The sequence below is a fragment of the Psittacula echo genome (assembly GCF_963264785.1).
Source record: "Psittacula echo genome assembly, chromosome: 3".
NCBI lineage: Eukaryota > Metazoa > Chordata > Aves > Psittaciformes > Psittacidae > Psittacula > Psittacula echo.
Genome location: NC_137736.1, coordinates 46,754,557 through 46,770,287, shown reverse-complemented (window position 1 = coordinate 46,770,287; position 15,731 = coordinate 46,754,557). Strand labels below are relative to the sequence as shown.

Genomic DNA, 15,731 nt, shown 5'->3' with positions numbered 1-15,731 from the left:
ACATCTTTGTTGGTGACACGGACAGTGGTATTGAGTGCGCCCTCAGCAAGTTGCCGATGACACCAAGCTGTGTGGTTCAGTTGATACGCTGGAGGAAGGGGATGCCATCCAAAGGGACCTTGACATGCTTGTGAGGTGGGACCATGCCAGCCTCATAGAGTTCAACAAAGTGAAGTGCAAGGTCCTATACCTGGGTCAGGTCAATCCCAGGCACAGCTACAGGTTGGGCAGAGAAGAGATTCAGAGCAGCCCTGCAGAGAAGGACTTGAGGGTGTTGGTTGATGAGAAACTGAACGTGAGCCGGCTTCAGTGTCCACTCGCAGACCAGAAAGCCAACCATATCCTGGGCTGCATCAAGAGGAGCATGACCAGCAGGTCGAAGGACGTGATCCTGCCCCTCTACTCTGCTCTTGTGAGACCTCACTTGGAGTATTGTGTGCAGTTCTGGTGTCTCCAACATAAGAAGGACATGGAGCTGTTGGAGCAAGTCCATAGGGCTGCCACAAGGATGATCAGGGGGCTGGAGCACCTCCCTTACTAAGACAGGCTGAGAAAGTTGGGGCCGTTCAGCCTGGAGAAGAGAAGGCTGCGTGGAGACCTCATAGCAGCCTTCCAGTGTCCGAAGGGGGCCTACAAGGATGCTGGAGAGGGACTCTTCATCAGGGACTGTAGTGATAGGACAAGGGGTAATGGGTTCAAACTTAAACAGGGGGAGTTCAGGTTAGATATAAGGAAGAAGTTCTTTACTGTGAGGGTGGTGAGTCACTGGAATGGGTTGCCCAAAGAAGTGGTTAATGCTCTATCCCTGGTAGTGTTCAAGGCCAGGTTGGACAGAGTCTTGGATTGACATGGTCTAGTGTGAGGTGTCCCTGCCCTGCCCCCCTGCAGGGGGTTGTAAATTGGTGATCTTAAGGTCCTTTCTAACCCAAACCATTCTGTGATTCTGTAAGAAATTTTTTACAATGAGGCTGGTAAAATACTGGCACAGAGAGGTGGTGGATGCACCATCGAGACAATCAAGTCCAGGCTAGATGTGGTTCTGGACAACCTGATCTAGTTGAAGATGTCCCTGCTCATTGCAGAGGAGTTGGACCAGATGACCTTTGAAGGTCCCTTCCAACTCAAACTATGCTATGATTCTATGATCACCAGGCATGGTGTGAAACAACATTTTATTCAAGATAGCCCTTCTGTTTGCAAGCTGGGCATTCATACTGAAGGGCTGTGGCCACAGCCAGTGCTGGTGCCAGGCAGATTGGCTGCACAGGTGGACACCTACACATTTGCCCCAGGGGATGGTGCTCAGCCACACTTGCCCAGGCACTCAAGGAGCTCCATGCGGATAGCAATGCGTACATGCCAGCCCAGTGGGATGAGGCGGATGTAGCGGGCCACAATGGGCGGCCGCAGCAGGTTCTGCACTGAGGACGAGCGGTCCGAGTTGCCATAGAAAACCTGTGGAGAGAGGTGTGGGCAGGTGGTTAGGAGGCTGGAAATCTTGCCCCATGAGTGTGGCGTGCCTGTGAAGAGCAGAGAAGGAGGAGGCTCCCTCTCCTTCACCTCCAAAATTAAAGACTAAAAATAGCCAGGTGCAGAAAACTTGTCACTTTGACAGGGTTTTCTGAGTAAGTCACTTTGCTCCTGCTGTTCCTGCACTTTTTATGGTTAGGCTGGACTTAATCTTTCCCCATTCTCTCTCAATTGCCTTCCCGTAGCAAGGCACCGCATGTTTGGAGTGAGCATGGTTGGCCTTGACTGTTTGCATTTCATGAGCAGGGCTCCCAGACACACTGATTTAGACAGAAAATGTATTCAGGGGCCTTTTTCCTCCACTTGGCCATGCTGCCACATCTCCTCCTGCCAAGACCTGTTTTCAGCGAAAACTCAGCGTCTCCCCAGGGCTACAGGGACCAGTACTTCAGCAAAGCCACCAGAGCCTCCCATGCTGGGATGGGGCGATCCCTACAGATCGATACTGAGGATGACTAGGAGGCAGCAGCTGTGGCATTCCCCAGCCCAGGTGGGCTGCAGATGTACAACAGGCACCACTGTACCATCTCCCCAGTGCAATTTTTTGCTTCAAACCAACCCCTAAATGCAGCATGACAGTAGTTCAGCAGGTTGTGACTAACTAGTTCTAGATTTTGTCTCAGGGTTTTTTCTGCATTGTCATCATTCACTAGCCCTGAACTTATGGCAAAAGGAGCCCCCATTTTGCAGTGCTCAGCTATGGCTGGGGATCTGTGGCTGCAGACAAGAAAGAGGTTCCATCGTGGAGGTGCTGCCTCCTCTGTCAGCTAATGCCTCCAAGTTTAATCTGGAGTCCCCTGTTATCATTAGAAAATATTTAAAATTCATTCTGTCCATCTGTGGCTGGTCAGTGTGGAACTCAACCTCACCATGTGGGAGGATGCCCTAACTCTGTTCTGCCCCTGGACTTGGGGTGGGCACCAGGCCACATCCACCCTGCTCCTCCCACAGAACCCCCCTCTAGTGGCACCTCCCCAGCAGGACCTGATTTGTTCATGTCACCAAAGAGGCCACTCCTGCACCAATGGCTAAAGTGCAAAGTCCACTGACCCGATTGTTGCCGGTCTGGTCCTTGTAGTAAACCCAGTTGAGGTTTTCGTCGGTGCGGTACTGCATGCTGTACTTGGTCATCCACTCATCGGCGTCGCAGCGCCCCTGCGTGAGGATCCCCGAGATCACCTTCACCTCTTTCAAGTCGATCTGCAGCCACTGGCCATTGTCCTGGTACTTTGAGAGCCATGCACACCTGGGGGGACACCACTGGACCCAATACATCCGCCACCACTGCCCTCCTGGGCAGGCCCTCATGTTCCCACACAGACAAGGGTCCCTGGTCCCTGGTCCCTGGGGCCCCCTGGGGAGGCATTTCTGGACTCACCCGAAGCCTTGACCATTGAGGCGGGCCTTGTTGGCCGTCCATGAGGAGTACCAGCCCGTGTACTGTTCAGGGTTGGAGCAGCTTATCTGGTCCGGGGTGACAGCGCCAGACTCGAAGCCCAGGGGCTTGTGATAGGGGCACTCTGCAGAGCAAAGTTAAAAATACCTTAAGGGTGTCTTTGTTCCCTGGGTGTGTTTGCACCCATGTTGTCAAAACCTTCTGTGGTTTCACTGCTCCCTGTTGGGCAGGATGGTGGGGATGCTCTTAGACCCAGACTACAAACCCTGCAGTATTTGCTGCACAGGGCCATGGCGTATTCATTTTTAACTCTTGTATGAATTTCTAACTCTTATCTCTCTATCAAACTTATTAAACCTGTGCTGCCTGCAGCATTTTGAAGGGAAGGTTTTATTCAGATGTTGCAGTCCAAATTTCCTTCTTGCAAGCCTGTGGAAGCAGATCCAGACTGGGATCCATTGACCTGAATCCAGCTTCCAGGTTGTCAGTCTCTGCCTGGTTCTTGGAGAAATGCCTTTTCTTACTGGGCTTTATCTCCTTCTGCTCCTCCTCACTGACTTGATTTATAGCCATGCCTGCATGGCAAAATTGCTGAGTCTGCTCTGATCATCCCTCAGATCTTCTGCATTTTCTGCTACGGGGACTGTCTTTGTATCTGGAGAAAGTCTTGTCTTGTGGAAAACCTGTGGATACTCTGGTGCCAGTGAGATCTCATGCTTGGCCCTGCTGAAGGCTTAAGGATCTCCATCTGAGGTTTTGCCTTCCAATCTTCAGGCTACCAAACCTGATCCCACAGCTGTCTTCCACCACAGCAAGAAGTTCAGCAAGACTCTGCTGTCTGCAAAACCCCTAGGGGCAGAAATACTCATTCACTATTAAAAACTTCCGTAGTGAGTCACCACACAGTGCTCTGGAAGGCAAGCCTTTAGTCATGCTGCCATACAGAGCACCTACATGCTGCCTCAACATAGTTGTGAGGTTTTTTTGTTACAAATGACAGACATGCAGGGAACATCAGCAGGCACCCAGGGCTTGGCACGACTGCAGCTTCCCCGGTTCAATGGCCCAATACTGCAGCCATGCAGTCAATGTCTCATTAGCAAGCTCCGCTATGTCGATATCCTATGCATCAATATCTCATTAACATATCTTGCTCAGTCAGTACCTCATTAACATGTTTTTTCCCCATGGAAGAACATAGCTGCTGTCCCATTTTCCTCCAGGCATGGAAACATCATGCTTTTCCACCACGTTAAAACCCTTGCTGGGCTGGAGTGGCCCTGGGTTGTTTACTACTCGGCAGGCTTATTTCAAACACTGCGTAACTTTACTTTTAGCAATACTAATCCTCTGACCACACAACTGTAATTAAATTAACAGGTCACCTTCTGGCATGTCCAGCTGCCCAATGCACACAGACACGCAAAAAGATGCCTGGTGCCCTCCTGGCCAAACCGGCTGAGCCATTTAAAGCTGTTACCGCAAACCTGGAGAAAACTCATGGAGTGGTTGTGAGGCCCGCTACTCCCCTCCAGCCCTGCCAGAGACAGCTCTGCAGCACATCAGCACGGCTGCTCTGCAAAGCATCACCAGGCAGTGGAGGTGTGAGGCCTCACCACTATGGCTGGGCTGGGCTGGGGAGAGAGACAAGCTGGGAGATACAGTGAGGAGATCCATTATTCAGAAGAACAGCCTTTATTAGTCAAGGAAGATACCTTCATTACTCAGCTACATAATGCTAATGTGCGAGAGCACTCCTCACAACTAGCCTGGCCAGGAAACCTAGAGCTGCTCCTCTCACACGTGTCCCTCAGCCATGGAGAGATCAACCAAACCTGCCATGTTTCCTCTCCTTTCCTTCCCTTTCAAGGAACAAAGTTTTAAAATGAAAGCAGGTAGGTTTATATTGGACATAGAGAAAAATTTTTTTGTGACACTGTTGTTGAGCCACTGGAGCAGAATGCCTAGAGAAGTTGTGGATGCCCCATCACTGAAATTACACAAGGTCAGGTTGGACGGGGCTTTGAGAAACATTTCATTAAAGGTGTCTTTGCCAAAGGACAGTGGGCTCATTGATGATCCTATGACAAAGAAGAGTTGTGGTAGCCAGCACTTTGAAGAAGTGGTAAGCCCAGGCGGGGCTGTACCAGCTCAGGCTCATGTTTGGGGTAGTGCATATGGGTTTCTTGCATAAGACACTGGAGGAAAGCCTCACAACAGGACATATAAAGTGTCATTTCTGGAACTCCTAAAAGTGATTCTTCTGCATCACAAGTGCTATCTACTGCAAATGCCTTTTTCCCTTTCAGACCTACCCCAGCAGGCAGCCCTATGGAGATAACAGCTGCAGAAACCAGAATGACAGTGTGAGAAGCCATAACCCTTTACTCCTTTACTGGGGGTGTTTGGGGCTGCTCTGCTCTGGGGGCAAGACACTACCCATGCACAGTGGTTGAATTCTCCCCTTGTAGTTTCTCCAGACAGGGAAGAAGCCTGTGGGCAATGTTCAAGCTGGATGAGCCCCAGGCAGATGTGGCCTCCAGAGGAGCAAGATGCACAGAGGGAGGGAGAGCTCACAGAAAGCAGATGGCCCGACCAGGATGACTGGAAAGCCTCTGTTCTTGTCAGCTCCCTCACACTGCAGGAGCGAAACCTTCAGGTTCAGCAGAAGCATTGAATAGAAACAACTGGGGGTTTTCACCTCACATTTCTGTTTGTGGCAAGCTCTGCCAATGGTGTCATATCTTCTTGTCAATACATGTTTTATTTGCTTTCTAGTCTGTCCTGACTTCCACTGAGAGCTATTCCAAGATTTCATTTAACCTCCTCCTCCTCCAGGGCAGCCATGACACCAAGCACTGGGGTGATGTTTCCCCTGTGTATCTCCCCTGGGGAAATGGGGCAGCATAACATACCTCAACTAGTTGCATAGCCTCTTACAGGAGCTGGGAGGAAGTGGTTGCTAGTGGGCATGAGGCAGTGGCATGCCACTTTCGGCATGCCACCCAGCTGCAACTGGGATGAACACATCAGTGTGACAGAGGCACAAATTAGAGTGCAGCTTCTGTGGAACACACGAGCTAAACTTGAAGGTGAGTCAGGCACTGATAAAACCTTGCTGGAATAACACAGCAGGGAAAATGTGGCAGAGGTGAACAAAGAGCTTGATGAGAAACCTGTAAAACATGATCTGTGAGGAGTGGCTGAAGGAGCTGGGCAGAGGCAGCTTGGAGAAAACTTAAAAAAGCCCCCACATTTGTGGTGTTTTACTGTATAAAAATACGCTGCAAAGAAAGAATAAGCTGTTTTTCTTGACCCTTGGAAAGAGGACACAAAGTCACAGGCTAAACTTCAGCAAGAGAAGATGAGCCCAGGTGGTACAAAAGGTTTCTTACAGCATACTGTGTTAGCTGCCCCAGGCAGTTTCCCGTACCTGTCTGGAGGGCTGTAGGACAGGGCAGGCAAGCACCCACTGGCATCCACCAGCCTAGGCCACACGGGGTGATCTCCCAAGGTCCACACATGACCTCTGCTGCTACTGTTCCTGTGCCTGATGATGCAGTGTCACCCTGCATCTCCCACTGGTACAGCCCCCCTGGCCCCACCAGCAGCTGGGATTGGCACAAGTACCAGTAAGGTGCCACCTCTGCACTGCAGGGTGAAATGGGGGGAGCTGCTGAAGATCACCAGACAGACATGGCTAAAAGTGCACTGGCCCCTTACCTGGCATGCACTCTAAGCTGTTAGTCCTGCTGGACCACACTGAGTTAGGACCTCCTTGACAGTCACATTTGCAAGCCTTGCTGTGCCACAGCTCCAGTCTCTCATCCTTAAGGGAAGGTAAAAACCAGTAATAAATCAACATAGTTATCAACAATAGTGACGTGAGATAAATCTGAGTACTGAAGCACCCACCCAGGCTGCTATACCTTCTCTGAGTCCCGTCCTTCATTTCAGCCTGGCATGAAACATGTGATGACTGCCCCTTGGATTCAGAGGTGGAAGTATGTGCCTGGGCTTGGAGGCTCAGGTGCCATCCCTCCTTTTGCCCCGAGGCACCAGAACTGAGCAATGCCAAACCCTCAGCATTTGCCCAACAGCCAAACCAGCCAGAGACTCTTACCTCTCCAGGGGAAAGGGCCATGGCAGCTGCAGCAGCGGGCGTGGAAGGAAGAATAGAGAGATCAGAAATGAAAAGGCCGCAAGCGTTAGGAAATGCAATGAACATTTACTCCTGAGCTGAGGACAAGTAAAGTGAGGAAGGACTGACAAATCTACTGTATTTTCCCAAGTTAACTGCAGGGGAAAGCAAGAGAACATGGGCATGAACAGAGCACTATGTGTGTCTGTGTGAGTCCTACTCTTTCACTGTGTTTTCTTTTTGATGCTTTTGGCATCTCCTCTTTCTGATCAGATACACCTGAAACATCCTGAGGAGAAACCCAGGCCAGCCCCCTCGGCTTCTGCTTTACAGCTGATTTTGCCTCTATCCATTTTTGCCATCTTCCTGCCTCACAGTTTCCCTTTCTTATTGTGCCTTGTGTGAGTTGGTGAGCCCCAAGGGTGAAATCCCAGCCTGGTGCCACTGCAAATCACCAATGCCTTTGGAGGAGATGGGACACCCTGCAAGGTGTCTGGCCTGAGAACACTCCCTCTGGATGGGATAGAGGAAAATGAAATGTAAATAGGTCTTTCCAATCCATCTTACATACAAGACTCTTTTTTTTTCCTTTCTTAGAGAAAACCAGTTGTTGTGTCTGTAGAGGAAGAGCCACAAGAGATTTTTGTAGCATCTGACCTGGTTTGTCTCCCACCTGTCACTGAGCAATGGCTTTTTCTAGTGAAGTCCAAAGCAGGCTATGTTAATAGCATTTGGACCATCAGTATAGTGCCCAGTCAACTATGAAAACAAAATAATTAAAAAAAATAGTCCCATGGCTGCTGCTAACTCATTAACACAAATGTCAAACATCATATATTCAATACCAGGAGGGAATCTGCAAGCCACTAAGGACCAAGCTATTGAGCAGGCAAAAACTTGTATGCAAGAGCCATTAGAAACCCCTCATCTCCAAGCAGAGGTTTTGTGAATACAGAAAGAGGACCTTTTCACCAAATGAATTAGACTCCGAATTATTCACTAAAATCTAGTTGTGATTTATTCATTCATACACTGTCAATTTGCTGAGCCTAGGAAGCTCCAACTAATGCTGGGAATTTAAATCTCACATTTCTATAGCAAGTTTCATCTCAAAAGACTCACAGACACTGTGCAATTATAATCAGCTGAAATATAAACTATATACAAAGCTCTTTTTATTACTGAAATGCAACAGCTCCTTGCATGTGACACTGAGCCTGAATGTATAAGGAGTCTGAAAGAAAGACCCTAGCAAAGAACAAAATTATAAAGAAATTTAAAAAGGAAAATCCTTTCTTGAACACAGAGATGGTGTCCCTTGCTTCAGTGTCCCAGGGCAGCATTTCTGGCATCAGGAACTTATTAACCCAAGGCATCAGCCCTGGGAGTAGAAGCAAACATCAATCTACAATAAAAAGATGTGGCTTTTAGTCAGGCCCAAGAGGGAGGCAGGAGGCACCCAGATATCATCAAGCTCAGCAGGAAGTCGTGAGTGCATGTCTCCAAATCTGGCCTCTCGGAAAGTGTAGGCTGAGGGCCACACACAACACCGCACTCCACCCTTCCCAGCACAGATGTCATCCAGCCAAGACCTGGGATGCATTGTGCAACAAGAAAAGCAAAGCAGAGGTGCAAGCCCAAGGCCATGTAGTGCATTGTCACCTCCATGCTGTGCCACACAGGGCAAAGCAGGTCAACTGAAACCAGAGGGAAGGTGGCTTAAGTTAATACTGCCTGTCATAGGTCAATACAATACAAATACAATACAATACAAACCAGGACTTGATCACCTATCAAAACTGTACCATCTTTGCCAATTAAAGCAGTGCAGTGCCTCTCCTGCCTGCTTGATGCTCTGTTTGATGATGCTGCTGGAGTGGCACTGGCACCAGGGGCATGAGATGCAGGTTTTCAGGTGCCTCTCCTGCCCCTCCAGCCCATGGCACCCGAGCCAGCACAGCCTGCCATGCATCCCTACTGCCCAGCAGTCACCAAGTAGGTCCGAGCTTGAGGGGTTGCAGAGTTGGCTCCTTCTGTCTGCAGGCACTCAACTTTCATTTAGACATGTGATTTAGAGGTCAGCTTTGCCTTTTTGAGTTAGAAAAGGTTAACGGCTGAGGGCTCACTCCCACAAGTGCCTCAGCTGTCCGGCAGCTGCAGTGTGAGGCACAAGGAAGCAGCAGGCTTGACTTGGGGTAAACACAGCAGTCCTTCCTGAGCAACATGGCCTGATGATCCCTGGCATCAGGAGATGAAAGGAGAGGAAAAGATGCCCTTGCCTGCAGTAGGCCAGAAAAAGTAGTAATTGATATATTGGTGTGTTTACAGCTGTGACGGGTCCTGTCCTACAAAGGAAATGAAGAGGAAAGCTGGCTGCCAATAGTCTAAAAATGTGATGGCCAGCATGCTTTTATAGTGAGCATGTTTGCCTTCAAGGAAGGTTATAAAGATAATTGGTAAGTGTAGGTCAGGCAGAACGAATTGTTGCAATTCATGGGAGAGTCGTAAGTCCTGCACAGTCGCCAGGGGCTTTTGTTTTAAAAGTACAAGATTAAAAAAACCCCAAACATTATAAAGGAAAAAGCCCTATTAACAGGCCCCCTCCCTCCCAGACATTCAGCAAACCAGTGTTCAGTGAAATAAATTATTATTTGTGCAAGTCTGTGAGAGGCAGGAAGATAAGGCATATACCTTTCCTGTCCCTCCATCCCGCCCTGCAGCATGGCATGTCCCATGCACTGCCATGCAAAAATGCCATCTCATAGTGCAGGATTTGGGGACAGGAGCCTGGGAAAGCACCAGAGGATGATTTTGTGCCTGATGGGAATGGGCTGAAGCATGGGCCCTGGGATAGCCCCACTTGGCACCTGATGCTGAGCAGGATTGGAGGGGAGAGATACCTCACGGACTGGACCAGGTCTGGGGGAGAAGGAAAAGAGATGGCAGAAGCAGTCCTGGAATGCTGGGGTGGAGAGGACAGAGGTTTCCTGAGGTGGAAGTGGGATAAAGCAGCAGCCACAACTTGAGGCTAGCTGGGGAAAGGAAGGCGCAAGCAGTAGCAAGGAAGCTCAGCTGCTGGAATTTTAATGACAGGAACAGGTAACTGTGTCCCCAGAAAATTTGTGGTCATTAACAACATGGTTAAACAGAGAAAGAAAGGAGGAAGGTAAGTGTGCAAAGAAGTAACACAAACAAAGGCTGAGTACATTTCATAGAGTCATAGAATCATAGAATGGTTTAGGTTGGCAGGGACACTAAAGATCATCTAGTTCCAACCCCCCTGTCATGGGCAGGGACACCTTCCACTAGACCAGGTTGATCAAAGCCCCATCCAGCCCGGCCTTGGACACTGCCAGGGATGGGGCATCCAAAAAGCCAATAAGGGATTTTGGTACGATCAACTCTGAAAAATCAAATTGAACATCCTGCCCATAGGGCCATGACAGCAAGCCATCCTTTTTTAGGGTGCCTAGAATTAATGACAGATGTGAAAGCATGAGAAAGCACATTTAAAATAAAACAGAGAAATAAAATATAACACAGAATAAACGTCAGTCACTTGATTTGCCGGAATAAGTTCACATAAACCTGGCCATTGCAGGTAAAGTATGTAGAAAATGTTAATGACTTTGTTTATTTCTTGACTTTACAATTTAGGTGGTCTAAAAGCTTAATCTGGAAAACAGTTAATTTTGTCTTTCATCTCTGCAAGCATCAACTTAGTTTAACAGAGCTCAGAAAGATGAGCAAAATTATTTCCTCTCCTCATAGTGAAGAGCACTCCCTCATGACGCATCCCTTTCCTAGCGTGGTGGCTTCTAGGTGCATAGCTAGTCAACTGATTCCCTTCTGCACATAGGGCAGGGGAAAGGAAAAACGCTTAAAAACCAGAAAAACTGACTGGAGACCTGGAAAAGGGGTGAGTGGAATGAATGGCACTGGTTTTAACACATTTTCTGAGAGGCACACCACTTCAAGTCCCTGTTTTCCTTGAGAGCATCAGGAAGCAGAGCTTAGGTACAGCACAGGGGGCTGAGACACTGAAAAAAGCACTGTGGTACCTCTGTGCCCACTGGGTGCTAGTTTGTGGGTTGCTATACTATTAACCTCAGCTATTTTTACATCCCAGCCCTGGAAATCGTGCCAGGCAAGCACGGTGACTCACATCAGGCTGCACCAGCCTCGAGCACAGTGCATTTGGGAAAGCTGCCACATCCCAGGCCACTATCATGTGTGGCATTTTCCCCATCTCTCCTTGCCCCTGTGCCAGAGGTGATGGGACAACCTTGGCTGGTCCTCAGGTCCCCTTGGCAGGCATAAACCCCTCGCCCAGTCACTTGGTGGTTGCTCATTTGTTTTCCCCTCAGGGCTTTTTCCATGGCCATGCTAAGTAGGATCCATAGGACTGAGCTGTGCAAAGAGTGCCTTTACTTGTAAAACGTGCAGGCTATAAATGGTCCTTGGGAGCTATGCTGGCAGGCAGAGACCCTCAGGGCATACGCAAATCTGCGTCCACCAGAAGATTTTGGGAGTCAGGCTGTCCTGGTGAAAGCAGGCTGTTCATCCACGGACTTTCACGACCTGAAGCCACTCTGTAGATGGTATTTGGCCCTGGCACCCCCCAGGAAGGCAACAGGACCAGCACCAATGCCAGTCTGCAGAAGGGAGAAGGGCTCATATTTCATGTTAAGCTCCTCTCTCCTGCTCTAATGCAGCTTCTGCTTTCCTTATTCCTTTTCTGGGGATTTTCTCATGATTTTATTATTTTCATTTCCATTTCATTTTCTTTATTTCAATGATTTGTATTTGGTATCCATTTTCATTCATTTGTATTTTGTCTCATAATATTTGCTGGTATTTATCTGAAAATTATAAAAACCATATTTAAATAAGGACAATTATACCTATTTAATTAATATTAATTTCTCTTTTATGCCAGCTGTCTCCATAATGTTTCCACATTTTTTTATGTTGTGAAGATACGTGAAAAAACCCCAAAAAAGTTAAAAAAAAAATCACCCTTTTACCCTTTTCTTCTTAAGAGATGTGTGGTAATTTTTTTTTTTTTCTCCAAAGCGTTCCTTTGAAAACTTTTGGCAATTTCTGATCTTATTGACATGTTTGCTCCTTCCTGCTTAGAGCTTAGAGCTATGTAGAACATTGCCTGCATAATAATTTCATTAGATGTATTGATTATGCCAAAGGGCAGCACTAAAGATGTTATTTACTGTGATCTGAGGCGGGTTTGGGCCTTTGATTTTGATTTTTGTGGGGAAAAAAAGAAATTAATTCTTTTCAACTGCTGAGATGTGCTTATTTCCCAGTGTGTAGTGAGCATGGCTGGAATAATGCAGCACAGGCATGTCACATTCAATGTGCTAAAAGCGTATTCGTGTCAACCCAGGGCTCAGGGTGCTCCCCCTCACCATATGGAGGGGCCCCGGCAGCTGCTGTGGCTCACGTCGCAGGAGCCTGCCTGCTGCACCATATGCTATTGCTGCTGCTGTGATGGTGTCGCTGGCAAACACAAGCCCAGCCAAGGTGTGGGGGGTGCTCCTCTAAGCCACTTGTTCTGCCAGGGAAAATAAGTTAAGGAGCTTATCACGGCCTCAGCACACGTGGCTTAGGGGATTGGCCTAGCAGCACCTGCTCCATGGTAGGAGAGGCAGGAGTGTGAGGTGAACCAGGGCAAAGCACCACTTCTTGCTCTTTATCCAGAAGAGGACATATGGACCACAAAGCAGAGAAAGCCATTAAACTAAGAAAACCATTGAATTAAGAAAATAAATTCAATACCAAAGGAGCGATGCCTGGAAAGAGATTGTACAAGTAATTTTTCACTGCAGCCTTTCCAAAAATACCCTGATGGGTGGGTGTCTATTAAAAGCAAGCTGTGTCTGGGATAAAGAGCAAGGTATGAACTCATTCCAAGGACTAATTGCAGGTTATGCCATGCATTGGGAAAAAATGCTGAAGTCCAGGTAAAAAAAACCCCAGCCTTCCAAGAAGCTCAGTTACCAGTAACCTTCCCAGGTGAAACAAAGGAGAGCAAACAGATAATGTATGAGGAGAACACACAAATATATGCTGGGAGATTAAAAAGCCCTAGCAATTAGACAGAGGGGGGTACAGCCAAACGTAAAAGGATGATGTGAAGGCATGGCTATTTGGAGAACACTTTCCTATCCATGAAATGTGGTAGACCAAAATATTCAAAGTAAAGAAAGAAGGATAGAAAAAAACTAGACAAAGCAAAACACTGATAATTCAACATTCATGGGGGAGAAGCTGGATTATCTGATGAATTCGTCCCCCATTCTGACAGATCATACTCTATTCACACATTAATGTCGTTAGATAATGCCCAGCACCTAGCAAGAGCAACCTCAGCCTTGTTTAAGACAACAGCAGCTTTGTTATAGGTTTTGATGAAGCCAGAATTAAACACAACCCACAAAAATGATCTCCTTGTTCCACAGCTGGGTTCCACAGAAGGCGACCATGACCCTGAATTTTCTGGCTGTTTCTAGCTCTGGTTTACCTGCTTTCATTGCTACTTTTCAGAAAAGTAAGTTTGAGAAAGCTTCAGAATTGATACTTTTCTTGACTTATGATTGCTTTTTGTTTCTAAAGTGCCTTTGGAAGTTTTTTCCAGGCCAATACACCTGAAAGAGACTTTAAAAAAAGGTCAGATCTCTATCAGCAATGTCTTGCTGGTAATGATCAGCTTTTCATTAATCAAGAGTTTTGATTAAGGATGGACCGATCAGTCTTTCATATTATACTGTACCTCATTTTTCAAATCAGCATTATTATTTACACACTGGCTCAGCTGCACTACAATTTTCTTTGCAAATTCATATTTTGACAAATTATATGGCAAATTTTTTACACTGCAATTATTTTGTGAAACAGTTTTACTACTGAATATTCATAGAGCTGTAAGAACGCTGCTCACTCATGTACATTAATTATGCATCTCCTCCACAATTTTGACTTTCCCCAAATTATTATGCTTCCATGAGAATGCAGAGAAGAGCTTTCTCTATACTCCACAGCCCCTGGTAGAAGAAGAAATGTGGATGGGACAAGAAATACAAAGACAGACATCTGAAAGTGCCTCTTGGGAGGTAAAGTGCATACCTTTGTACCAGAAAAGAAGAGACAGCAGGACGCTTCCCATCTTGAACCGCATCTTTTCCTTCCTCTTTTGAGAATAGCTCCTTAGCATGCTGCTGGGCTTACTGGGAAGGCATGAGATTAACTTAAGTATTGCCTAAGCACCTTACTCTCCTTCATTCTCATGATTTTATCAAGCACCATCAAGCCAACCACAAAATTATTACTGTCAAGCTCAATCATCTAGGATGTCATGTGTAACAGTTTTTAAGAGGTAAAAAGTAGTGAGGTACTGACACTCTGAGTGCAAATCTGATTCTGTATGCAGACATATGTTCAACTAAACAGGGACATACCTACCTAGAAACCACATATATCCCCCATAGAAATGTAGTTGTCTAATGCTTATAAAATATATGTAATGTTGTGCTGGTTTTGGCTGGGGTAGAGTTGATTTTCTTCATAGCAGCCAGTATGTGGCTGTGTTTTGGATTTGTGCTGGAAACCATGTTGATAACTCAGGGATGTTGTAGCCATTGCTGAGCAGTGCTTACACAGAGATAAGGCCTTTTCTGCTTCTCATACCACCCTACCAGCAAGTAGGCTGAGGGTGCACAAGGTGCTGGGAGGGGACACAGCTGGGACAGCTGACCTCAACTGACCAGAGGGATATTCCATACCATATGGCATCATGCTGAGCATATACAGCTGGGAAAAAAGAAGGGAGGGATGTTTGGAGTGATGATGTTTGTCTCCCAAGTCACCATTACCATGAAGGAGACCTGCTTTCCTGGGTATAGACCTGCCTGACGAATGAATTCCTTGTTTTCTCTGCTTGTGTGTGCATTTTTTGCTTTACCTGCTGAAGTGTCTTTATCTCGACCCACAAGTTTTTTCTCACTTTCACTCTTCCGATTCTCTCCCCCATCCCACCAGAGGCAAGTGCGCAAGTGTCTGTGTGGGGCTGTGTGGGGTTAAACCATGACAAGTATATATTTTCTGTTGTATGTAGTATGTATTCATTATCTTCCATCCCAATTATTTACCTCTACACTATCAATGCCTTTCCTAATAATAGTTGTAGAAATCTGCCCTGACCTTAATACTCTTTCAGTCACCTAATAGCAAGGGGTTGAAAACTGCAATTAGTAGATCAAATGGAAATTGCACATTTCAGTAGTTTACTTTCTGAGCTGTAAAAATCTCAAACCAAAAAAGTAAACCTCCCTTTGCTAACAGTTCTACCTATAGTATCCTCTAATCAGCTTACGTCAAAGAGAGTAATACATTTGATTTTAAAATGACTGAAAGATTCAAGACATAAACAGACTGCCAGGGATTCTGGTGGATCTTGCACCCATTCCTCCGATCTCTGTTAATTATGTGCAATTAAGAGTGAATTTTTAATGAAGGTTTTTGAAAGCAATTGCTTTGGAAGAAGCTTTCTATGTTTCAGAAGATCTCAGATTGTATGCATGCAGAATACATTAAAGTGCTGCATAGATCATGTATGCTGCTGCTGAATTAATCTAGATCTGTCCCTAG

At 46.8% G+C, this 15,731-nt stretch overlaps 1 protein-coding gene across 1 annotated transcript; it reads right to left on the bottom strand.

The window, feature by feature from the left end:
- Positions 1-1,302: 1,302 nt before the first annotated feature.
- RS1 (retinoschisin 1) lies at positions 1,303-14,262 on the bottom strand (the record flags this gene model as incomplete). Its single annotated transcript, XM_080613125.1, has 6 exons — positions 1,303-1,455; positions 2,581-2,776; positions 2,909-3,050; positions 6,650-6,755; positions 7,050-7,075; positions 14,211-14,262. 6 exons carry the CDS (start codon positions 14,260-14,262, stop codon positions 1,303-1,305), a joined length of 675 nt encoding a protein of 224 aa, XP_080469251.1.
- Between the last annotated feature and the right edge of the window lie 1,469 nt (positions 14,263-15,731).